This window comes from Nestor notabilis, unplaced genomic scaffold, assembly GCF_000696875.1.
Source record: "Nestor notabilis isolate BGI_N333 unplaced genomic scaffold, ASM69687v1 scaffold9144, whole genome shotgun sequence".
In the NCBI taxonomy this organism is placed as follows: Eukaryota; Metazoa; Chordata; class Aves; order Psittaciformes; family Psittacidae; genus Nestor; species Nestor notabilis.
This window is the reverse complement of record NW_009925145.1, coordinates 69,049-95,500: the sequence shown is the minus strand read 5'-3', so window position 1 is coordinate 95,500 and position 26,452 is coordinate 69,049. Positions and strand designations below refer to the sequence as shown.

The 26,452-nt window shown below is 39.1% G+C and overlaps 1 protein-coding gene across 1 annotated transcript in view; it reads left to right on the top strand.

Moving 5' to 3' along the window:
- Positions 1-13,579: 13,579 nt before the first annotated feature.
- Positions 13,580-26,452, top strand: part of DOCK8 (dedicator of cytokinesis 8) — a 69,067-nt gene continuing 56,194 nt past the window's right edge. The window contains exons 1-9 of the mRNA XM_010012912.1: positions 13,580-13,678; positions 17,822-17,997; positions 20,476-20,547; positions 23,894-24,017; positions 24,235-24,360; positions 24,407-24,499; positions 24,965-25,050; positions 25,613-25,679; positions 25,930-26,079. Of these exons, the coding sequence (XP_010011214.1) occupies positions 17,870-17,997; positions 20,476-20,547; positions 23,894-24,017; positions 24,235-24,360; positions 24,407-24,499; positions 24,965-25,050; positions 25,613-25,679; positions 25,930-26,079 (846 nt within the window). The 5' untranslated portion in view covers positions 13,580-13,678; positions 17,822-17,869. The remainder of the gene's footprint in view (positions 13,679-17,821; positions 17,998-20,475; positions 20,548-23,893; positions 24,018-24,234; positions 24,361-24,406; positions 24,500-24,964; positions 25,051-25,612; positions 25,680-25,929; positions 26,080-26,452) is intronic.

The following is a 26,452-nucleotide window of genomic DNA, read 5'->3' as shown; positions in this document are numbered from 1 at the left end:
TATTTTATCTTCCACATCGATCTTGCAGTAGTAGTTACTTGTTTTGACTTCAGGTGGAGAAAGCTGTGCTTTAGGCACGTACCTGGGGCTTTGGCCACCAGTGCTATACATACAAAACATTTTAACACATACGTTACAAAACAGAAAACTATGAAGTGCAGCAATACAGTTCTCTAACAGGTCAATTAGCTTTCAATCATGCAACTCATGCAATTAAAAACCCTCACAGTAGATGTACCCTGTTAGCAGATTTCTGTTCAGTGCTTATAGGGCTAAAGACAGCAACTTTTGATCGAATTTCAATAAAATCCTTGGTATATAGATAGAATAAAATGGTAATTACTTTTAAAAAGCATTGTCCAGACTCCAATAGGAGTATAGGCCAAGCTATTTCTTTTAATTATTTTTTTCTTTTTAAATTTAAAATATATTAAATAAGCTGCAGGGAGATGCTCAGTCCTTTGTGTGTAGAATGTATGTAGTAAGTATAAAGATCTAGTGCATTTTTAAAAAGATGTGGCAAATTTTAATAGTCAATTTCTTACATAGAATCATAGAACATTTAGGATTGGAAAGGACCTTAAGGTCATCCTGTTCCAACCGCCTGTCATGGGCAGGGATACATGAAGTAATACATTATAAAAACCTAAATAAAATTACCAGTCTGCTAATAGCAAAGACATTTTCCATGTGTTTGCTGCATACCTAAAACGCATATTCGTACTTTATCAACTTTGAAAAGCTGCTTGTAGATATATCCTTCTTATCAAGTATGACCATTGAGCCATATAGCCTTATACTATGTGATGTCAGGACAGTTGTAGTATTAAAAATCTTGTGCTTGTCTTTAGTGAGTCAACCTAATTCAAGAGAGCCACAAAGGAGAGCACACTGGTGAAGGAGTTGAATCCTGCTTTACCCTAATGAGCTGCACCCAGGGAATCTGTCTAAGTAAGGATAACTCAAGTTAGTCTCTGCAGATTTATATTCAAGTGATAAAATGATAACCTGTTTGAATTAATCTAAAATCCATACCATAAATGCACAGTGCACTATGGCTTTTAAGAGAGGTTAAAAAATTCCAATTTGACATTGCTGTGGGAAAAGACTACCTACATACTATATGTGTGAAATAGTAGTGGGTTTGTGTTTGGTACAGAGAATATTAAACTCTAATCAAAGATTAAGGATAAAATAGTAGGATGTATGTTTCCTATGTTATGTATAACAATCTGTTAGAAATAATTTATAGTAAATGGCCAGTTTTCTTAGCCTTCCATAAAATAAATGAGAACCTGATTTTTCAAATCCTTTGGAGAAAATTACTTGGAGTTGCATGTGCAGGAAATACAGAGACCAGGTTTGCATCTTAAAACCGTAGAAAGGCTTGAGCTGGAAATGACCTTCAGCAATCATATAGTCCAACCCCCCTGCCCTCGGCAGGGACACCTTCCAGTAGACCAGGTTGCTCAAAGCCCCGTGCAACCTGGCCTTAAACACTGCCAGGGATGTGGCAGCCACAGCTTCTCATTGCCCAGTTCCAGTGCCTTGTCACCCTCATCACAAATAATATTTTCCTTATATCTAGTCTCAATCTATCCTCTTTCAGTTTAAAACCATTATACCTTGTCCTATCACTGTAGGCCCTACTAAAGTCTCTCTCCATTTTTCTTATAATCCCCCTTTCAGTACTGAAGAGTCACAAGAAGTCTCCCTAGGGCCTTCTCTCCCCCAGGCTGAACAATCCCAGCTCTTTCGGCCTTCCTCCATAGAGGAGGTGTTCCAGATCTCTAATTGTTGTTGTGGCCCTCCTCTGGATCTGCCCTAACAGGCCCATGTCTTTCTTGTACTGAGGGCCCCAGAGCTGAACACAGAACTCCAGGTGACTTCTCACAGAGCACAATAGAGGGGTAATCACATCCCTCAATCTGTTGATCATGCTTCATTTTCTGCAGCCCAGGATGCAGTTGGCTTTCTGGGCTGCAAACACGCATTGGCGGCTTACATCCCATTTTTTACCCACCAGTATCCCCAAGTCCTTCTCCTCAGGGCTGCTCTCAATCCATTCATCCCTGAGCTTGTACTGATCTTGGGAGTTGCCCTGACTGTCATGCAGGACCTTGCACTTAGCCTGGCTGAACTTCGTAAAGTTCACATGGGCCCACCTCTCTAGCCTGTCAGGGTCCCTGTGGATGGCGTCCCTTCCCTACAGTGAATCAACTGCAGTACTCAGCTTGATGTTGTCTGCAAACTAGCTGAGGGTGCACCCAGTCCCACTATCTGTGTCATTAAAGAAGATAATAAATTGTATTGATCCTTGTACTAACCAACCCTTGAGGAACACCAGTCGTTACTGTTTTACATTTGGACATTGAGCTGTTCACTGTAACTCTTTAGACGCACCTATTCAGTTAGCTACTTATCCAACTAACAATCCGTGCATCAAATCCATATTTCTCCAATTTAGAGGTAAGAAGTTGTGGGGGACCATGCAGAAGTCCAAGCAGATGACATCAGTTACTCTTCTCTTATCCACTGATTCAGTCACTCCATTGTTTTTTCCGAATTGCCAAAGCATGTATCTTCCATTTCCATTTTACAGGGATAGATCACAAACTGACCAAAGTATCTGCTCATTTCTTCCACAGAGTCACAGAATGGTTGAGGTTAGAAAGGGCCTCTGGAGGTCAGCTTGTCCAACCCCTCTGCTCAAGCAGGGCCACTTGGAGCTGGCTCCCTAGGATCATGTCCAGATGGCCGTTGAAGGCTTCCAAGGAGGTAGACTCAACAACCTCTCTGGGCAACCTGTGCCAGGGATCAGTCACCCTCATAGTAAAAAAAGTGTTTCAGGGGGAACCTCCTGTGTTTCAGGTTGTGCCCGTTGCTTCTGGTCCTGTCACTGGGAACTACTGAAAAGAGCCTGGCTCCATCTTTTCTGTGCTTTCCCATCAGATATTTGTACAAATTGTTGAGATCATCCCTGAGCCTTCCTTTCTACAGGCTGAACAGTTCCAGCTATCTCAGCCTTTTCTCACTGGAGAGATGCTCCAGTGTCTTCATCAGCTTTGTCACCCCTGGCTGGTCTCTCTCCAGTATGTTTATGCCTTTCTTGTATTGTGGAGCCCACACGTGGGCACAGAACCCAGGCATGTCTCACCAGCAATGAGCTGAGGGGAAGAAAGATCTCCTTCAACCTGCTGGCCGTACTCTGCCTAGTGCAACCTAGGATAGCAGTAGCCTTTGCTGCCAGGGCATATTGCTGTCTCATGTTCAACTTGGTTGAAGTCATAGTGTCCTAAGACTACCAGGGTCCTCTAGGGCTTTTGGGTTCTTTTCTGTAAAACTGTTTTTCAGCTGGGTGGCCACAAGCATATACTGGGGCATGAGGATGTTCCAGGTGCAGGGCTTTGCACTTCTCCTTGATGAACTTCATAAGGTTCCAGTCAACTCATTTCTACAGCCCATTGAGGTCCCTCTGGAGGGCAGCATGACACTCTGGTGCATCATCCACTCCTCACAGGTCTGTGTCATTAGCAAACTTATTGAGGGTGCACCCTGCCCCATCATCCAGGTCATTAATGAAGATGGTTTTGGTGGACTTAGCAGTCATCGGGTAGTGGTTGGACTTAACGATCTTAGAGGTCTTTTCCAACCTAGTTGATTGTATGTTTCTATGATTTTAGTCCAACTCACTGTCTGCTCATCCAGCTTGTACTTCACCAGCTTTAGACATCAGTTTCCTTTAGACGTATGAAGAGCCCAATCTCCTATGTGTTACTTCTTCCAAGGAAAAAAAATCACTCCTGTGTTCCTGACTTGCTGTATGCTAATTTCTCCCAGCTTTTTATGGCATAGTTGTCTTGGTGTTTTCTGGTTTTGTATTCAGCATAAGGAATAGATTGTACATGGCTCTAAAAGCAGGTGCGTAGGAAGGAGAGAAGTCAGGAAGCTCTGCATTTTCATACACTACTCATAAAGAGTAGTTCCTATGCAGTCTCTGTACACAGATGCTTTACCTTCCATCCCACCACTATTTGGATTCAAGGCAATCTGAATGAGCAGAAAAGAAAAGGTACTTCTCCACTGCAAGGAAAAGATGTAACATGCAGGAATAACAATCTTCTAAATCTACCACAAAGTCAAGAATATTGAAGTAGGACAGGGATGAATACTCTCTCTTGTAAATAGGTGTAATGATAAAAGAGATAACTTCCTAGTGCTTGTGAAGTTATCTTTTCATCAGTCCTAAAGATAATTCATTTGCCTTTGCTAGGGTGAGCGGTCAAATTAGGCCAAATCTGTATCAGTGCAGAGTTTCCTAACATGTTTTACAACTACACACAAGCAAAGGACAAATTAAAGCAGTATATGGTTTGGCAGGTAACTATGTATAATTCAAACCAGTATCAGCTGATTTGCATCTCACATTCTGACTTGATGATTGCATTTAAACCCAACTATACCAGAGTCTGCCTGCATCCACAAAGCCTGTTTAATTCTACCTCTGAGTAAGTTGAGCTGTAGACCATATGAGCTACGATGTCGCTAGAGGCCATAGAAGAGACAACTGCATGAAACGAGGAACACTGCTATAATATGTGTTACGGACTCAGCTTAAATTGCAAGCTGTCACGTTTTATGTAAGCACAAAACTAACAAAAACAAAAGCAGTGCACAAAGCCATGTTTGTGCAAAACTATGTGTGTGTCCTTAAGATGTTTCTTATTCTGATGGCAACTATAAACTTTGTTTCCTCCTCTAACAGAGGAAGAAAGCAATATTATGTATCAAGATTATGCTATAGGGTGTTAATTCAGAGTGCTAATGTAGATTCCTGCAAGTAGGTGTTCATTTTTCAAAAATGAGATTATTCAGCTTTTACTAGAGTTGACATCCTATTATCTATCACAAAGACTAAACGCACAGACCTTTTCTCTGTACACTGTGCAAAAGATTACATTTCCTGCCTCAAATACATCTAACTTTTAGGAAGTAGAAAAGAAAGGGTAAGAAATTGCCCTCTTAACTACTTTTCAGAGGATGCTAATGCCTTCGATTATTCAGTGATTTACTTTCGGTTTGTATTGTTTACCCCAAACTTTATGATTACATTTTCTGAAATGGTCTGCCTGCTATACAGTCAAGGTGATAGCAGTCACTTAAGTAGGTGGTTGGTGAAAAACACAGGCCCATCCAGTCAAATCTCTATGAAAAATTACAACTGCAGGAAAGATAGGCTTCATAATACAAGTGTACTCTTTACCAACAAGAAGACAGCTGTAGAAACAAAGCCTTTAGAGAGCAGTTGGTCATGCAAGCAGAATACTGTTGTTACTGTTGAGATAGATGTTATTGACTGCTGTTGTTAGCAGGAAGCTAATCTTTTCATCTGGCTATGTACTCAAATTGTGTTTAAAATATAGCCATCTATTTTTTGTTACAGTTGTTGAAGACTGGTATTATACGTTATTTACATATTTATGCAATCACTGGAATCAGACGTAATAACCCCTGCTACATAATTAGAGTACTGAAGTTTTTGCTTTGTCTCTGGAAGATGCCTGGTGATCAGGAAATGGAACTTTAGCCTCTGAGCAGAAAAGCTGCATTTTAAAATCCTTTTTTAAGATCTTATGTTCCTTGTAGACTTCATATGTCTATGTTCATTGTGAAGTCTAGGCTGCAGTTTATGATGAGTGTCTTTTTTTACAGTACAGGAAATCCAAAGCTTACCCAAGAAAAATGTAGCTGGAAATTAAAAACATCTTTATGTCCACCAGGTCCCAGATATGACATTCTTTTTTTGTCTTTCCAAACAGTTTTCATATTCAGACATGAAGTGAAAACCAGCAAGAAGGAAATATTTAATGTTGTATTTTATACTCTCTACTGCTTTTAGGTTTTATGGTCATTAAAAGTGACAGTTCGTGAGCAGGGTTCAGCATAGTTGTCTTTTTTTCTATTTTGACTTGATTTTTATTTTTTTTTTTTAGTTTGATTTGAAAACCACTCAATAGTCTGTAGCGTTGTCTGTAGCAGTAGGAAAAAGGATAGCCTGTGAAAAGTGCTTGCCTGATAATATACTGTCACTAATGCTTGCTCTCATGAACGCAGTTACAGAAAAATAGGTCCAGGCCTAGATCAGCCTTTGGGCCAAGTTCATATAAAAAGTCCACAATATGTTTCCTCAAGATCTTTGTAGAATAATACTTGCACATGATGAATCACGCAGTTTCCTGAGCTTCAGTAATAATGACCTTGAGACTTTCTATGAAGGAGTCAGCACACCTGGACTTGATAGTAGTATTTTTCCATAAAGTCAAGCAAAGTAGATTAGGTAAGAGTATATTTTATTTCAGTTGCCACATGATCTGAGCTTTACAATCATTATAATAACTAAACCTCATGTTTAGAACATTGTTAGAGTAAAATTTAACTTTTCCCCAAGCTTGAAACTTTCCAGATGAATTGCAAAGTGAAACTTCATTTGTAACTTATGATATAAAATGTTTTGCATCATCCAAATGTGTTTCTGAGAGAATGGAATTTGTACCTGTAGTGATAGCCAGGAGATACAAAAATACATTTTTAAAAAAACCCCACAGTTGTTAACATATGACAGATTCTGTGGACATTCTTATTTTTAAAAGTGTGAGTGAAAGATCCAGGTTTCTAGTGTATCTTAGTTACTGCTCCATCTCCCACTGAAGTCAAATCAAAATTCCATGTTCTGAAAATGTCAGTACCTCTTCATGTACTTAAAATTGGGCCATGTTTTTTTCAGGTATACTGCCCTAATAAAAGAAACTACATTTTCTGGTTAAATTACAGCTCTAAAGAAAAAATTTATCCTAAGAAGTAACTGGGAAAAAGAAAAAGCTCATTGTTCACCTCTTACAGAAAGGTGACACCGAAGGTCTACAAATCTGTGTTCTTAGGCAATGAGGAGCCAAAGTATTAACACAAATTATTTGTCCGGTTCTGTGCCATTTTCATTATTTTCTCCTCTGGCTTTTGAAATACTCCCAGTATTAAAGACCCATCTGTGAATATATCGTAAATTTCTTTGATGTTGTCAGTCATGAAAGAGACAAAATACACATCTTTTTCCTTCTTGATAAAAATACCAACTGTGACCTTGATAAAAATAAAACCAACCCTCTAGGAGCATAAAGAAAAAAATCCCTAGAATACATTTACATGGTCTTTATTATTATTCTTTATGTCTGACTTTTATATTTTTACATTTATTATTAATAATTGTTTGTTAGTAACAAAGTAAAAATAAAACACATAAACTATTAAAAATTGGGCTGGGTTTTGCAAAATCATCAACATTATGGTAGCACTTTCTCAGTGAAGTCGTTGTGAAGTTCAGATAATGCATATGAGCTGAAAGACAAATCCTTGCATTTGTTTCATAATCACCCAGTTGTGAACCAGTAGGATAGTGCAAAGAACACAAAAGTCTGAAAGTGCAAACTGATGTATTTCTACTACATTTCAAGTCACAGTATAAAAGGAAGATGGCATGTATGATCACTAATGCTTTTGAAATTGCCCATATCACAGGTGTTAAAAGCATGATTCACAAGTATCGAATCCCAGGTCTTCAGTTTCTTTGTGTGCATGAAAATATGGTTGTCCTTTTCCTCCAATGCCAGGATTAGAAAATTCATTTTGGTGTGTACTTATGTCTGTTCCGAGGGGAGAAGCAGCACAACTGAATGGCACTGAAAAATCTTCACTGAGTGAATGGCATACGTGACCTGTGACTCAAATAAAAATGGACTTCTTGCACATTTTACTTTGTAACAAGCTGCCAGCATAACAAAGTTCACAATTTCCTCTCCTAGACATCTTTCTTTGTTTCTGCACCATCTCTTTTGAGAAGATTGCAATTAAATTTCAACTGTTTCAAACAGGGTCTTTATTGCCTTAGCTGTTAACAGTCTTAATGTGGTAGACCCCAAAAAAGGGCTGTGCCAGAGGGTGTGTCACCTACCTGAGCCATCAAGGAAGTAGCAGCTAGTTCAGGTCGACCACTGCTGTAAACAGTGACTAAACAAAGCAGAGCTCTGGTTCCTTAAGGACTAATTAGAAACTTAGAAGAAAAACAGGCAGTTCCACTGGTGGTACAAAAGGACTTGTAAGAAAGATTCACATATTTGCTAGTTAAAAATCTGGATTGTTGCCCAAAACTTTGTGTTTGTGTGTGGGAGTGAAGGAGGGGGTTAGGTAATCGTTACGGTTTTCTCTTCCAGAGTTTTTTGTTGCTTGTTTTAAGTTGTGACTAGAGAAGTTTCATGTTAGAAGAAGAAGAGGAAGAAAAGCTAGTTGAGAATTTTCTATGTCAGTGTCGGGTGAAAGGGATTACTCCTCAGGGTAGCCAAGACAGAATATTTTGCCTGTTAAGCAAAAGTTTTCACTATTTTACTTTATGATTCTGCCATCTATATGCATTTAAATGTGACTGTTTCTCCATCTTTGGAGATAGTTCTTACAGTCTCTATTTATTTCAATTTTTTTAATCTTTCATGGCTGTCAAACTGTGTATGCAGCTCTTGCAGAGGACAACTCATTGTTCCTCAGAGTCTGCTGGAAGGGATTGTGAGGTGTTAAGGATTACTCATCCTGCCTCCCTGTAGTAGGTAACTTGTAATAGTAGGTAACTTTGGATAACTTGATCTAGTAGGTATGTGAAGTATGCTTACAAAACCAGTATTTTTCTTACAAAGTTTCTGATTTCCAATTAATAGTTGATCTTTAAAGCTGTTTTCTTTCTGTTTTCTTTTATTTCTAGGTTGCTGTTCTGTGTTTGAGTTTTCATATTATCTACTTAATAGCAAAATACCCATTGTGCCTGCTTTTAAACTACGAGTTTCAAATAACTATAATGTTGAGCAGAATTTACAGTGAAACTACAGAACCAGCTTTATGTGTTACAAGCATTCATATGATTTCAATTATAGAACCCAGCAGTGTTCAGCCACAGATCTAACTTATGTTAACTTATTTTACTAACAAAATTTACTTACGTAAGTAAAATAAATGACTATTTTACTTTCCCTTCCTGATACCTCATCTAGGCCCAACCAATAACCCAAATCTCCAAGTCCCCAATCCTGCAATGAGCTGTACCCTGAGAAACATCTCAGAATTTGACCTGCAAGTTAAATTTAATTTTAAGAACCCCCAGGTGCTGTCTGTTACTTTGGTTACACTGTTTTAATATATTATGCAAACAGTACATTTTGCATCGGAGAGTTTGTGAAATACAGACTGTGTGTCAACTTTTTGTTAGCAATTCAAGAGGATTGCTGGAGGATTGCATCTAACAGTGGGACAGACACTGGTGCAATTCTGATTAAGCAGCACCAGGGGGTTTTGTTTTGGGGTTGGGTTTTTTTTGGCTACCCTTCAGTCTCATCTGGGTGGACCAGTAAGTGTGGTGAGTTCCTACTTTTTTGAGATTTGTACCAGAGGAGTATGGCATTACCATTCAAGCAGGGCCAAGGCAACACAGAGTGGAACAATGAATTCCAATTGACATTATTTCACTCTATCACCATGGACCAGGCAAGGATCTAAAAAGTCCAGAAAAGCTTTAGGCTGCCATCATCTCCCATCTTTCCTGAGGTTTACACTGTCTTGCCACATGCCATGTAAACACTGGCTAACTGTGAATTCAGCAGTGACTTTTGTGGAAAAAAACTCTCCCAAATTACACCTTTTCTTTTCCAGCTATTGTTTCCTCTTTATCCTAAAAAAAGAGACAAGTACAAACATGGGAAGTCTGTAGAAGTATTAACAATGCTGAGTCCCATTGTGTGTCTCTGAAAGGCTTGCAGTTGCCAGATGCTGTTCTCTAGGTAGTTCAGAGACATAATTTATAAAATGAGCGTGCTGTTGTCACTGTGGCATCACCAAATGGCTACTTCCAGTGTCCTGCTACCATTGCAGAGGGAACATTTTCCCTAACAGCTTATTCCATCTTTGTTGCTTCTCTTTAAGCAAATTACTTCTTCTTCCCTTTATAGACATGAACTGCTCACTGTTTTCTTTACAGCTTGATACCTTTTATACAGTCGAGGACAATGCAGTAATTTCTTTTGTAAATACATCTGTGTTTTCAATCTTTCCTCACAAGTCTTCCTTCCCAGATTTTTAGCATTCTGACCGCTGTCTTTTGAAACTGTAAATTTGATTGCATTTTACTCTGTGGTACTCTTAGCACTGTCTCATTGGCTTAGATAAACAGAAATAACTTCTCTTCTTCCTCACTTACAGCACTTTATTGTTAAGTGTCCTGGTATAGTGTCTCAGAGACTCTAGTGTGGCATGGCTATTTCTATAGACCATTTATTTCCCTTTTTGCATTTCTACATTTGTTTTTTTTTCTTTTCTTCCTAAGTTTAGGGGTTTACATTTATTTTTATTGAAACTAACTGTGCTGATTTCAGGGTGTTTCTAAAAGGCAAGATCATTTTGAGTGCTAGTCCTGCCTTTCAGTGCACTCACAACTCCTTCCAACTGTGGATGTGATCCACAAATTTTATTACTATGTTATGTATACCATCATCAGTGTTGTAAAATATGGACTGGAACTAGACTGAGGAAAAATTAACTTGCTTTTCACAGTAGTACATCATTTGAAACCATTTCACAATGACTTCTTGATTTTTTTTCTCTTTTTTTTTGACTTATTGATAACTGTGCCTTGAATATGTTTTTTAACCAGTTCTGAAACCAGCTGTGATGATTCCATCTAGCCACTATCTCTTTACTTTGCTTATAGGAATGTCATGAGGGACACTATCAACGGCCTTACTCAATCCAGCTAAATTATCTCAGAGCAGTTTTAGATTGATTTTATGTGACTGCTCTTTGACAAATCCATATTGGATATTCATCATTACTTAATAGTTGCCAATAACAAACCATTAATTGCCAAACTTTTTGGACAATAGCTTACTACAGATCACAGTTTGTAGCTGCTCACCATACACTTCATCATCAGGTTATTAATAAACAGTCATTACTAAGGTGATGCACACTTTAATGTTAAGTGATACGACTTCACGGTCTCTCTGGTCCTGTAGCTTGAACTGGAGACCACAGTTTGGGACCTGATATTCCAGCTGCTTAATAAGTTGATTGTCTAGTAAATTGCTCTACCACCTTTCTGGGTGTCAGAGACCAGATGACTAGTAATGACTATTTCAATGCCCCTTTCTGGAGATGCAGTTAGCTTTTCTGCTTGCATTTTTCAATGCCTGCTTTGTGTTCATGCTTCATCACTTGCCTTCTTTCCTTACACTGTTTTAGCACACAGCCAGACAGTCCTTGCTGCTGAGGGTGACTGTAAAGCTGTCCTCAGAATCAGACAAGGCTGCTGGACTGCAGCCTCCAAAGAAGCTGGAATAGAAGCTGGCACAGAACCTAGCTCCACATGTGCTAGGTTAATGTGGACCACTCATTTCTGACCATAACACCCACCTTTTCTCCATGCTTTTGGTTTAGCATTTTTTAGCATCTGTGTCTTTTCTTTACCTATTCCTAGTAGATCCTGCCAATTGTCGTTGGACCAATTTAAATTGCAGGTTCTGTCTTTGAATACTGGGGATACTCTGGAAATAATGCAGTGCTTTTGAGAAACAAATTTCCTCTTAGTTAGCTGGGCTTGCAAAGGCTTTTACCAGACAGCAAATTTGCCCTTCATCTACATGTGTGCTTCCTTTTTTATAGATGAAAATTCTTACCATTTCCTCTTCAAAGAATCTGATGACCCCATGTCTGGTGTAAATAAGAGAGGTCCTATATCGTTGTTTACAGCAGCAACTTCTGCAATACACTATAATACAGGTTTGAAAATGCATTAAGCCAACCTCTGCTGCTGCATCTATTATTTATGTCAGTAACAGATACATCTGCACAGGATAGAAACTGACTCAGTTTGAAGGAAATTAATAATTTTGAGTAAGAGCTTTGTGTTATACCTTGCTATATACATACATGATCAGAGATTATTTGCAGTGGGAAGATGAGTAGCTATAAGCTTGATATACAACCAGCTCTTCTTTTTAAAGTAAGGTAAAGATAGTCTAAGTATCACACAGACTTCCTTACTTTCCTGCATGGATTCTTGCTTATTGAATAACCTTTAAAAAAATCCCATGTCATCCTGTCTGATTTTTGGAATACCACAGATCAGTAGGAATTTCTCTTCCAAATGGACCACTTCTTTCTCTGTAACTCTAGCTTTGCTCTGTGTGCATTTGCTGCTGCCTTCAGATTGGAACCATGTTCCAGTCATACCTGGTGTGGCCTTTTGACCTACAAGCAACTACTCCTATTTATGCATCTTTTATTTTAGAAATCAGGCCTAATACCTATAATATATTTAATACCTTCTATGAGATGCCTGTCTCTTAATGTGAGCATAACTGCACTGAGCAGTTTAGGCTTTTGTCGTGCTTGTGAAGAAAAGCAGTAGTAAGATTGTCACAGAATAGGTATAGTAGTTGTAGAAATCAAGAGCCCACAGAGGAGAGAAGGTGCACACTAACCAGGCAAACTGTCCTCTGGTATCTGGTAAATCTAAGGTGCCTGCCAATGCTTGCTGGAGTTGGAAGAGAGTCTTATATGGAAGAGAAAGTCTCCTCCCTCTTTATCTTCCTGTCTCCGAGTTGGCTGCCCTAGTGGGCTGCAAGTTTGCGTTTGCTGGTTTGTTTTTTTGCTTGGAATCTGTTTAAATGCCTCTTAAAAAAGAAAAAGAAAAAGAAAAAATCTTGTCCTGAACCTGTGAAATATACTGTAGACCTTTTGTTTGCCATTTCATGGCCAATTATTCTTAAATTGTATTAAATAATAATTAACCTGTTTACATGAAAAATGACCAAGCTACTCTGATCACTGAATTTTTAGACGGGGTATATGCAACTTTACTATTAGTGTGGGATTTTTTAAGAATTTAGTACTGGCCTTTTTCTGTTCCCATGGAAACTAGTTAGTTATCATTTAAGAAGACTTGTCCTCAGATGTTCAACTGATACAGTATAGGCTGATTTTTAAATTCATCTTTTGGTTTATCTTGTGCTTTTCACAGCAGGCTGCATTAATCTAAGTCTGGGTTTACACTGTTCAGTGTCCTGTCTTGGTTTTATCCCTTGATCAATTATTAGCTCATTAAAATATTTGCCTCTGGGATATTAATTTTTCTTTCCCTGTATCTTTCTCCTCTATCTTTGCTTTGCAGTAATAAATCTACAAGTATTGCTGTACAGGTTGTAGTCACAATTCACTTAAGGGCAAGGTTATTATTTCTTGCATCGTCTTTCCCAGTTGCCAGGACTGCAATATATGATAGAAATCTGTTGGAAGAGTGTCAGAATCTTAATTACATAGGACTTCGAATGTCTTTTGAGGTTTGCATCAAGTACAAGAGGAGTCTAGAACATCATCCAGATACATTTCTAAACACTGGGACAGGAGACCAAATTGCCTTAAGTCTGGCACTTGGAATTTGGATGGGGATAATTGTAATTATGAAGTTTTTTCTCTGCTTAATTAAAGGCACTCCTCTGCAGAAATAAGAAAGCAATTTACTCTACAACCAGGCTTTGCACAGTTCTGTCAACGAAGCTTAAGTACGCCTGGCTTTTCTACTCTTCATCTGGTAAGTTCTGAATTTATCTTCTTTATTCAGGTTTGGCTTCTACACTGCTTAATGTTTTTTAGGATAAATTAAGTGACTTCTTAAACTGTCTTGCTTTCCATTAGCTTCTGCCTGAAGCTGTTGAAAAATAGTCCCTGGTAAACTGAGGAAATTATGCATTTAAAAAAGCTGAGAATGGTCCTTGGAACCTAAATAGACAGACTTTCTTCATACTACTATAAATCAAAGTTAATTAGTAAGTTTTGGAGTTTATTACATCGTTTCCTTGCTGGAAACATTCAGCTCTGTCAAGTAGATGCATTGTGTGGTAATCACAGATAATTTGCAAACGGAGATCAGTGAATAAAGAGAAAAAAAGGAAGGTAGAGGCTAAGCTAGCATGGCTTAATATAGTTTCCAGAGCTAGCAGTAGAGTCAGCACACTTCCATGTTTTTCAGTGCTGTAGGGTAAGCATGTGAACTGAAAAATGCCCAAGTATGCTCTGATTGGCATGGGTATAATTGAGTCAACTCTTATGTGTCACCGAATCATCTTCAGACTTCCATGTGTAATCCCACTGTAAAGAAATCAGACCATATGATGCCCTTATGACAAAGGGAAAACATGCCAGATCTTTTTAATAGCCTTTCAGGAGGATGGGTATTCTGCAAACATACTATGCCATAAATAAAACTAAGATTTTGATACTCTCCTTCCTACCCGTGTGATTTTTGAGACTCAGTAAGTATAAGCAGGAAAAGTCGTTGTGCACCAATGATTGTGAAAAATGTAAACCACTAGATGTAAGCAGTGTGTGTCAGGGCCTCCCGCCACTACTCACTTCCTTAATCTGAAATGCTGTGGTTTCAACTTGTTCCTTTCGGTTATTCAGCCTGGGGAGGCTAGGTCCCTTCTTCTACATGCAAATAACGGCTTTTGCTCTTGAGAAACTTGGTAACATTTCATTTACCAAGTACTACGCCATAGCTGCCATTTTGTGTGCTGTCACAATCTACTTGCCTCTAACCTGACATCATTAAAAAGGTATGTTTGCAGTAATGATTTTTGGCTTTTTCTATAGGATAATTGTTTTGCACACTTGCATGATGTGTGAAAAGGAGTGTTTGCTTCTCAGTTGAAACAGTAGTTGTTTCCTTTGGTAATTTGCAGCGGTCGCTAGGGAGACATTACCCTCCATCTGCATTTACCTTTTTCACCATCTTTTTTACTTTTGTGTCTAATTTATGATAGCCAAAAGCACACATTTCTAGTGATTAAAGATTATTACTAAAATTTCAGCTAGAAAAAGTTAAATGACATGATGAAATGCAACTTGTCAGAATGGAAAAGTTATTTCTGAAAGGAAGAGCAATGCTTAATCAAACATTAGATTGTATTAAATAAAAATGTTATACATGTAAATCATTAAATCTCCAACAAGTGAAAAGATGTAATATGCTTTTGTATACTTTAAGCTGTGTTTTACTTTAATCTTATATTATGCTGACAGTAAAAATCAATAGCTAATAAAGATCACTATTTACTCAAAACTGTTGATCCAGCATACTAGCAACAATGAAAACATTGCTGTGTTATCAGCATTGTTCTCAGACTAAAGCCAAAACACAGCACTGCACCAGCTGCTAGGAAGGAATAAAAACAGCTGTTACAGCTGAAACCAGGATAGCACTACACTAGGTACAAACCAATGATAGTGCTTAACCTAAAAATTTATTAACAGCACAGTGTGTTTTTTTAGGCTGGCTGCCGCATGATTTGCCAGACTTACTGTCAGTTTTAAGTTTTCCATTTGGATACAAAGAGCAAAGAAAGAGAAAATTTTTCCAAATGTGTTTTTAGAGAATTCAGTTGCTCCCTTAAATATACAGGCAGTGGGGTGAGCTCAGAAACTTTATTTATGCAGAGACCAATACAGTTTCCCTATAAAAGGGGAACCTGGGGTCAGGGGTGGTGGTTGGTTGTGTTCAAAGGTCTCAACTACATCACTTGCGGGAGTGTTTACATTTGTTTTTTTCTCAAAAGTTTAAATTGGTTTGCTTCCCCTAGATGTTTTTAGAACATCTAAGCATCCTTCTAAATATCCTTCACTTTCTGCGAGATGTTTCTGTAGCTGAATAACTTTCTCACTTACAGTTCGAAAACACTAAAAAGGCTCCAAAACTTGAATTTACCACTAATCAGCTTTAACTCATCTTCGAATCTACAGTGACCAACATGGCATAATATATGTGAGCCATTATAGTTCAGAGTCACTGAGAGCTTTGCCATTGTTGAGCACCTTTGCATGTTTCATAAATTGTGGAATTCCTCATTGGCCTGTTGAGCTAAAATTCATGATGCTGTGAGTGTAACTGTTATGTGCAGAGGTCACTTCATGCTCAGGTGAAAATCCTGTCAACTTCCATGAGTTGCCTTGCACATGTAGGACTCAGTAAGTGAAGACCTCATGATCTTGGCTCACAGGTTTTATTTTTGGTGAAGAACACTGGAGTATAAGCAGGAGAGCTCCAGAATGCATGTTGGATGAGACAGGAGCCACAGTAACATTGAATATAAAAGTAGTTGATATCTGGAACATTGGGTGCTTTATTTTCCCCACACCACATCAAGAACACCATAAAGGTAGATTATCAGATCTATATTCAGACTATTTATTGCTGGTAGCTTAAGAAGACAGTCTTGAGAAAGGTATTTGGGCAACGCAACCCTTTGTCTTTACAGATAAGAATAATTTTATGCCTTTTTTTTGCTAGGATTTTTCTTCATAGTAAAGAAGTTATTCCAGTGCTATTATTCTAATGCTCTATTTTTTAGTGTTCTTACTGCACTGAGGTGTTCCCGGCTTTTCTGGAGCTCAGAGAACATAATAAACTGTAGGTTTTCTAAAGGTGTAATTTTAGATCTCTTTGTTACTTGTCAAGAAAATTAACGATATGAGATGCTGGCCTCTACTCAGCTGGGCAGATGTTTTATTTTCTAACATATACAGGCTATTTTTATTGGCTCTATAAAGAGTAAAATAATTTTCAGTTTATCTATGTGAAGAATAACATGTACTGTTAACATACAACGTCACATTTATGCGTATGTGGAACATTTCTAGGTATGATATCAAACAAGATTTTCTGCCTCTGCGTTTGACAATATGAGTAGCAGAGTGTGTATTTGTTTAACTTTGTTCTGATCGGACGTTCTCTGTAAGAACAGCCGATTAAATGTAGTCAGATACAACTGCTCTCTGTCAAGGTGCAATGCCATGTGCTGTAGAAATGGTGGATATCTAAGGTTTCACAATAACAACTTTAGCAGATTCATGTAATCTTTTGTGTATTTACCATACTAACCCTTGAAACATCCAATAGAATTAAAACTCTAATAATGTGCAAAACGGTAACTTGCAGAGATAGAAAATAGTTTCTGCTGATTCTGGGTATATCTTGCCCTCAGCTGTGTTTGGAGTCAAAAGCACAGTGTTCCTAGTAGCCAGCATTTTTCAGGCACAGCACATCAAATGAGTGGCATCTTTACCATGACAGTCATGGTGCTTGTAGCTGGTCTTTAGCTCAGTATAACATCTGAGACTTGCTGCCTTGGTCTTGCTACTGCTAGTGCCTTCCATCACATGTGCTGTAGAGTCCATTGGCAGCTTCTTGATAGCTGATGCTGACTGTCACTATCATTCTGGTCACGTGCCCCACCTTCTGCTATTCCTACTCACTGCTGCCGGAATTATGCTGCACATAACCCTGATTAATTCTGTGGATTGGACAAGGGGGACTGAGTGCACTTCACAGGGATCTAGCAGAACACGTCTGAGGGCACCTCAGTCTGCCCCCCTTCTACCAGTGTCTAGGAGAGCTCAAAGGAGAAAATAGGTGCAATTTTAGATTTAGGTGTAGTATCTTCCCTTTCTTTTTGTTTTAAAACTACTCTTTCTCTTTGTTCCCTTTCTCATTTCAGCTGTATGTTTCATTAGCAACTTCTCCTTGCATTATTTGAAATTAGTAGACTGTTTATGATATTTAATAAATAAAGTGAATTCTTTCATTAAGAATTAAAGAATTAAATAGATAAGCCTAAATAACACTACTAAGAAAAACATTCTATTGCTAAAATAAATGTTGCTTTATTTCTTCCATTAGCCTTCCTTTTATGACGTGGTAGACCCAGTAGATTTTGAAGGCTTCCTAATGACACAGCTGAACAACTTGGAGTCAGAACTAGCTCAAGAACTTGGTGACTTTCCTGAGGATGACTTGGATATTGTCTTTACACCCAAAGAGTGCAGGACTTTGCAACCCTCTATGCCAGAAGATGGGTAAGGAGACTTTACCTCCTTCTGAAATGCTGCAGGTTTAAAAATAGTTTTGAAGATGTTGATCCAGACGCCTTACTCTGCCATCCATCCAGCCATTATGCACTTGCTGAACCTGAAGCATTTAAATTTTGCCACTGATTCAGTTAGGCCTGTTTGCACTCTTAAAATTATGCTCGCCCTTACACGACTTCCTGAGCTAAGTGGTAACTGCAGAAGTCGAGTAGGTGTAGGCCAGGAAGAAGAGTAAAGAAGGGCAGGAGGGTAGTATGAAAAGTAATTTTATGTCTGTGATCCCAGAGGTGGAAGTTGATTCTGATTATGTAGGAAGCATAGGACTGAGAGGTTTTTTCTCATCGCTCTTTGCTCACCCCACCCCCAATCTATGTGTTACATGGATCAGATCGTTAAGGGTCTCTTTCTCAACACCTTTCTTGTTTAAATGGAGAGAAATAGTTCATAGTTCACAAGGTTTGGGGGCAGGTGGAAGTGTTAATTTCTAGTTTAGAAGTCACTTTTGATTTCAGGTTAACATTAATGAAATAATTCCACTGTTTTTAACAGCTTTTAAATTAGAAGGTGTAGCATGTGTTGATAATGGTGCTCAACCATCCTGTAAATATTTAAGCTGGTTTGAGAAAAACTATGAACAACAGAATTTTTCAGAATGAGAAAAAAGGATGCACTGGAGAATTTCTGATGTGGCTTAGGAGAGTCCTATTGTATATAAAACTGTCTTTAAGGACTGTTTCACTGTAAATGGTATCTTCAGGTAGAACCTCAAAAGCCTATTGGGTTTTGCAAGCAGTAACAGCCAGATAAATGTGAAGGCAGCACCAGTTTAGCCCCAAGCTGATATGTCTGTAACATTTGCACAAAAGGTGATTTTTCACTTGAAGTTACTCATAGAAAATGTTCCAAACTTTATCATGATTTCCACCACCACCACCACCACCCCCCGTGGATTGGGAAGAAAGAATGGATGTGAGAGACAGTGAATATTTTGATGCTTGGAGTTTCCATTTACTTAAATTATGGACAAAAATAGTGAAAAAATATCCAACTCTGAAATGAGATTTAAAAGATAAGATGATCATTTCTCCCCTATTTCCAAGGTTACTTCTCACTATACCCGCTGGTTAAAACAGCAGTTACTTACTTGTTTTTCCAGTAGGATAATGTGTAGACTCATGCTGTACCATCAGTTTTAGGCCTGATTTCACTACAATTACATAAAGTGTTTTGTAAGAAGTCTGTGGCAAAGTTCAAATAGTCAATACCAACAAATGTGCTTCCACCAGATCTTTTTTGCACAGCAGCTTCCGATTTAGCCATTCACACCACCGTCATCAATATTAGTGATTTCACAGAAAAGCCTGGTGAAGAATGCCAGAGTATGTTATGGAAGATGAGAGCACAGGAGTGGCACGCACCTGCAGGTTTGCCTGCAGGTGATGCAGTCTGTGGTTTCTTCCTGTACGAAGAGGAGGATACCACTGACCAAATTGGGTTAACATGCTGCCTGCTTGCAAACACACATCCCACCTGAACCAGGTGCAGTAACTGACCATGTTCTGTGGCAGTCCACCAGTGGCAGGGGCACACAGGCACAGCAGCCCAGTATTGGCAAAGGCTCTGTCCTGTGGTGCATGCATGAACCCAAATCAGTTGTTACCTGTTCTTGGTAATCAGCTGCAAACCTTTAGAGCTCTGGGTGGAAGGTGCTAAAAAGTATACCGTTCACCGATTCCTGCATTGCATTTTTATCCTATTCTTCTACTTATCTGGATCAGAGGATGATTTTGATACAGGACACTAAGGTTTTTTGGAATAGGGATAGGGCAATCATGCTACATCATGACAGCAAATTCATAGACCTCAACTGTAGCTTATAATACTTTGATTCCAGTCAGTATCCAGTCCATCAAGCAGCAGTGATAACTCCCTACATTAAATGAGATCTATTTGAAAATGGTAAAATTAAATTATAACATGTTCTTAGCTGTTAAAGTTTTATTATGCTAACTGATTAAAAGCATAGGATCCCTTTTTAGAATTTTCTTCATTTCTGTGAGAAAGAGAAAATTACACCATGAAAACACAGGACACTACATATTTGAAGAGTCTGGGAGCTGAGGCCTCTGGAAAAATATCTCTATATGTTGACACTATATATTACCAAGTTCTGAAAATCACAAAGATGGATACTTGGTATAACTTCTTTTATTTTGCTGTATTTTATAGCAACATCAGTCTTACATTCATGACATTTATAAGCACAGTAACAAAAGCCTGCATCAGGGAATTCACGCAATACAGAGAACTCTTTAAACTTCAAACAATAGTTTAGCAGTAAAATAAATATACAAGAGAGGGCTAATAGAGAGGCCTTTATCTGAATAGCATGGTTAGATAAATTTCTTTGTCCTTAAGGTGTGACCTAGGTACTAAAATGTTTACAGTATGTTGCTTTTTCCCCAGGGTTGAATTGGACTTACATGTCAGAGACTGCGTTCAGACATATACCCGGGAGTGGCTGATTGTGAATCGAAAGTAAGCTACATACAAGTAAATAAAACAAAAAATAGCTTAGATCTTATTTGCCAGAAAGGAGATGCATGCTGTTACAAGTTATCCTAAAGAATAATAATTTGAATCAGTGGCCAAAGAGAAGAACTGGCTTTTCAGTTGTATATATCTGTATATTGTTTTGTTTGAGCTGGCGGGCTATAGCTAAATATTGTTGCATCTGCTTCTTTATTATCAGGCACTCTGCGAATTAATTGGTCAGAAACTCAAATCAACTATCTGTAATGATGATTTAACTAAATCGGGAATACTGTTACTATTTGATCATACTAAAAGAAAAGATAACGGAGACAAAGACTACATTTGTATATTCTTTATTTTCCCCACCATGCCTTGAAAATTCAACATGATCTGGGTTCTAATGGTGTCTGAAAACAAAATGGACTGCAAAATGGAGTGCAAAAAACAAGGACTGTGGGCTTTCCCATTAGTGATTGACTATATTCATGGGATTATTAGTGTAACATCCAACTTCACAATTTTACATCAGTAAATGATTTCCTCATTTGTGGTCAATATAATCTAACATAGATTTGGACCTATAGTCATTGCAAGTGACAATTTGTTTTAATTTAATTCATTCTAATCTTCTAATTTAATTTCATTCCATTTCATTTCATGTATCAAATGTGAAGGGAAGCCTCAGTCATTGCTTTCTGTGCAGGGATGTCTGTGCCCATACTTTCAGGAAGGCACCGTGCCAGTGGAGCTCACCTCTTTCCCCATCACCCCCTGCTGTTCTTCAGAAAGACATTTTGGAGCTGTGTTTTTCTGCACTGCTTCCTGTTCACCCCCTCTCGCACTGACGCCCTGCTCTTGAGAAGCAGTAGTAGGAGCTGTTGATAGAGTGCTGGCACATTTTCTGCCTTTTTGTTGTGCCCCTTTGCCCGCCCTTGCTACTCTGTTTTCCTGACCTGATGAACATCAGCAGTCAGTGCATTACAGGTTGATTCCCAGTTACGGTAAAGGAATTGCTTTGTTTAGTTGTGCAGCTTGTGAAGGGAAGGAGCAGACACTAAAGGTTATTAAGAGACTTCCTCTGGGGGTGCTGATGAAATCGATTGAGTTCTCAGAACTGCTGCACAGTGAGTCACTAGAAAAAACCTAGTGGGTTTTGCAGGCTCCACCTGCACCGCTCAGAGCACATACATTAGCTCCTCCACACAGTGTTGTTCCGAGTGTGCTGCTAAGAGCCAGTATGCGGTTTTGTGCACACAAGTAGGGAGTGAACAGTAAAGTAGGTGAGGTGAAAAATAGAACATAGCTATTATTGCACTTGCAAAACTTATGTGTGCTTGTAGAGATGTGAGTGGAACTGTAGAAATACACATGCGTGAAAAGGTTTTTCATGTGTTTTACTATTCCATTCATTCAGGTAAGGAAAATTTGCATTTAGAAACTTTATTGAGCAGTGGAATCTGCAGTAAACATGATGAAGGGCCCTGCTGGACAGATGGGCTTTGATGGCTGTGACTAACAAAGCAAGCAAGTTATTAAAAATTGCAAAGAACAAGACAGTGCAAAAGATGCTGCAGTGTCACATAAACCTGTGATAGATTGTTATTGGGAGTCTCATGTTATGCTTGGACACTTCTTGAGACACATATGAGAGGAAGAAAAGACATCAAGAGAGAAGTGAGCAAAAGTAGCGGTAGCAAGTTTTAGAAAGCTTTCCACTGTTTTGAGAAAGGCTGGAAAAATTGTAGTTGCCTACTTGGGAGACAAAGTTTGATAGGACTGGTTGCTGAATGTATGGTCTGCTGAGCTATGGATGAGAGGAGTGTGTAAGTTTCATTCATTCATGGATGTGAAGGTTCAGAACAGGAGATTGAAGAGTCCTCAGTGGGTGGGATAAGCAGAGGTGACCTAGGGTGGAGAGGTATGTGGCAGAGGGGCTGGAGAGAGCTGAGGGGTCCATGTGTTTTTGCCAGGGGCTGAATGGGAAGCCTGTTCCTGTGCCTGTCAGTTTCTCCTTTCAGTTGTTCTTTGTGCCTTTTCCTTGTCCCATTTTCTTAATTCAGTGTGTCGCCATAAAATTGACATGTGTGCTAAAAGCAGGGTTTGCCTCTTGGTGATTTTTAATTGCAGCTGTGTTTTGCAAATAAATAAACAATATAAATAAATCTTACAGGACTACTTTAGGGGAAGGGCATCTCTAGTGTAAATTGTACACCACAAGGGAAGTGTGATCTCAGGTACATAAATCTCCACATTAATCATTTCTTTGCCACATGAGGTTGTGAAAAAATCAACAAAATCTCTTTTGGATGCACCAATGTCTTAAAGTAAACTCATTCAGAATTTCTGTCATTCATTCTGGATGATTAAGGCAATTCCAAAACAAGGTCACATCCAAGGAGAGCTGGGATTGTCTCTTTTATGACTTTAGTTTTCATTTGCAGTGAACTGGTAAGTGATTAAAATGCAAACAATTAAAACTAAAACACATCAGAGCATATAATTCAGTTACTCCCAAAATGTCATAAAAAGATGTCTCCTTGATCAATAATTGCTTATCATGGCATCTTTATGAAAGTACTCAGATATTTAGAGTGTTAGGAGTATTATGGAACGGGAAATGAATGAAGTGGAATACTCTAACCAAGCAGACTGATTGCAAAAAGGCCATCACAGGATTTAGCAAATTACATACTGAAGTGGAAGAAAGAGCTCTGGATGTGCCTGGTATTGTTTTTTCAGGGTACCTCCTGATTTTTAACATCTGCCACAAAAATGTAACTTGAAACTGGTACCTTGCTGCAAAATTTTGGGAACTTGCCAGCAGGGAGAGTTACATTGTGATAGGTCTCTTCAAAAACAGGCACTGTTTGAAAAGTGTAGAGTGTTGTATGTGGTTAACTTGGAATGCCAGCTACATCCAGGACAAGATCAGTAAGCTCCTTCATGTGTAATCGGAGGAGCAAGGAGCTAGACAAGAGATAAGCGACCCCGATCCATGCTCTTAAGTTCACTGAAGTAATCACCGTCTCTGATGAGGACCTCAGAGCTGAATTTGTGCCTAGACCAGGTTTTGATGCTCTCTGAGGCTTACAGTCTATGCAAAAGTGATGGGGGTATTTCTTCCTTTTAAAACCAATATTAATATACATGACAGAGCTGCAGTGGTGTGATAAAACAAATGTTGTGAAATGTCACATTTTTGCATAAAAGCTGTGCTATACTGATCTTTTGCACAACAATGTTCCCAGTTGCTTAGTTTTTAAAAAAAATGTGTCTTCTCTGTTTGGTTTTTTTTTCCCCTTAACTCCTCCTCGTGCTGTCTGGACTTGCTTGGGCTTCTCTGTGAAAGGAACCAAGGGAATTCAGATACTTGTAGCCTGAAAAACAAGGGATCCCGAAAAGATTTGCACAAGACGCTCCAAAAACAAACGTTTGAATCGGAAACGTTGGGTTCCAGCGATGCAAACCTTCAGGTACATTTCCTTCACTTTGGGAAAAGCAGTTAAATGTAGCTGCTTTCCTCAAAGAAAGCACCCTATGGTCTCTGTAATGGTGTCAACAGAGAGCTGTGCTGGACGTGAGCCTCACAGCAGAGGCGACGTTAAAGCCCTTCCTGCCAGACGAGCAGGAGGTGTTTGGTGACAGCCCAGTGTCCAAGCCACAGCTCGACATTTTGTTGTTTTCCAGCAGGTGGGGTCCCGACAGGCCCAGGTGCTCCCTGAGGAGACCTCGAGGACGACCCTCGCCACGTCTGACTTTGACCTGCGGAGCCTGCAGCCGGACCCCCGCCTGGAAAACCTGCTGCGGCAGGGGGGCGCCCCCCGCGCCCCCGCCCCCCCGCCTGGAAACCCTGCTGCGGCAGGTCAGCGCCGAGGAGTTCGAGAGGCAGAACGAGGAGGCACGGCGCACCAACAGGCATGCCGAGCTCCTCGCCCTCTACCCCGCCGTGGATGAGGTGAGCTCGGGGGCTGGCTGTCCTGGCATGCTTGGGGTTAAAGCTGCACTGTAGTCAAAAAATGGTGTTTGTGGCCTGGGTACGTGTCTCCCTTGAATAATAACACGGTGAAGGCACATCACCATGGGCTTCTGCCAGCATGAACATTCAGGGGGTTGCACTTTGACTTGTGGTGTTGCCTGAGGCTGGTGATACGGTTGTGTCAGGGTGTTACCCTTCACTGTAATGCTTGCCTGGCGGCCAGAAGTGTAAATATTCAGTGTAAATGCCAGACAGGGGTCAGAAGTGTAAATACTCAGAAGTACAAAGCAGTTTTCTTTCATCTCTAAAGAGATGAAATGCCCGCTGGGTGGATGAAGGTGCTAGTCTGTAGCAGCGGCTCGTTTAACATCACATAAAGGTTATATGTAAGTATGTGAATTTGCAGTTGTTTGAATTATGACTAGCGTAACTCTTTAATCATAGGAAGATGCGGTGGAGATACGGCCGGTGCCAGATCGCCCAAAGGAACATCTGGGCAACAGGATTTTGGTGAAGCTGCAGACTCTGAAGTAAGTATCCTTCACAGGCCTCACTCACCATTTCTCAGTTCATACCAGGGTACTGCTGCTGACCCTGCTACACCACCACAGTTTTTTGTTCACACACTTAGTTGTTCTTTGTTAGTGTAGCAGAGGACCATTTCTATCCGTCGTTACAGAAGTCTTTAACTTGTCAGGATGAAAAGGAGTTGGGAAGGAGCCCAAATTATATCTTTCCAACAAGCTAAATCAGTCTCTGTACTCTCTACTGAACTTGATAAGCAGGAGGAAAAAAAAAAAAAAGTATGGTTGTTTTTAATTTATATTTCAGACAACCTTTCTGACAAATCTAGAAAATACATTGTGTGCAGTTTACTTCCCTTCTTTTCCTCTAGAAATCATCTAATAAAATGCACTAATAGAAAAATCCTCCAGACTTTGAGAGAGCTGAGGTCTGGAACTTAATATTTCTCCTTATTTTCTAATGGATGTGCCAGTCAAAATATAGCCCTTTTATTTATTTGTTTATTTTTTAACACAGAGTCATAAGAGTGCAGTATTAATCAGTGTTCTGTGTGTCTTTCCTTAATAGGTTTGAGATAGAGATTGAACCTTTATTTGCATGCATGGCTCTCTATGATATAAAAGAAAGAAAAAAGGTAAGTGTGCCTACGGTATTTTTGTTCAGATGGCTTGGGTTTTTATGTCTGGAGTAATAATTTAGGAAAACTTACAAAAACATGCAACTTTTCACATATGCAGTCTGATATGCAATTCTTTTTATTCTGTCAAAGTCATATGCTTACCGTTATTTACTTTGTAGTTCTAGTTAGTGCTTTTGACATACTTTAAAATAAAATTCGATGCAGTTTTGGTTTGTAATACATTTTAATTCTTTTCCTTTCTAAGATCTCAGAAAATTTTCACTGTGACCTTAACCCTGATTCATTGAGAGGATTCTTGCGTTCTTATACACCCTCCATTGACTTGTCTAGTCAGGCAAGATCAGCAGTATTTTCTGTCACTTATCCCTCATCGGATATATACCTAGTAATAAAGGTATGTTACAGTGCTACTTCAACACCATTCTTTCTGTTCGTGACTGTGCCTGTTGTCTGAGTTCATGAAGCTGACAAATGTGAGTTTCCTGTAGCTGAGGTGAATTTTGATTGGTTTAAATGGTGCGTGTGCAGTGTATCTCACTCCCAAGATAAGATCTTATTTTGGTATCTTGTGTTCTAGTTCTGCTACATTTTAGAATTTAGAATTTTAGAATTCAGAATTTCCTGTCCCTGACTAAAGGAAATTTAAAATAAAGTGAAATAAGCCATTTTTAAAACCCGTAATTGTGCTCTCTGGAGTTTCTTTGGCTTTGTTTTAGTGAAGTTTGCATCATTTTCTTTACTTAATTCTGCAAGTGAGTTAGCCTGAA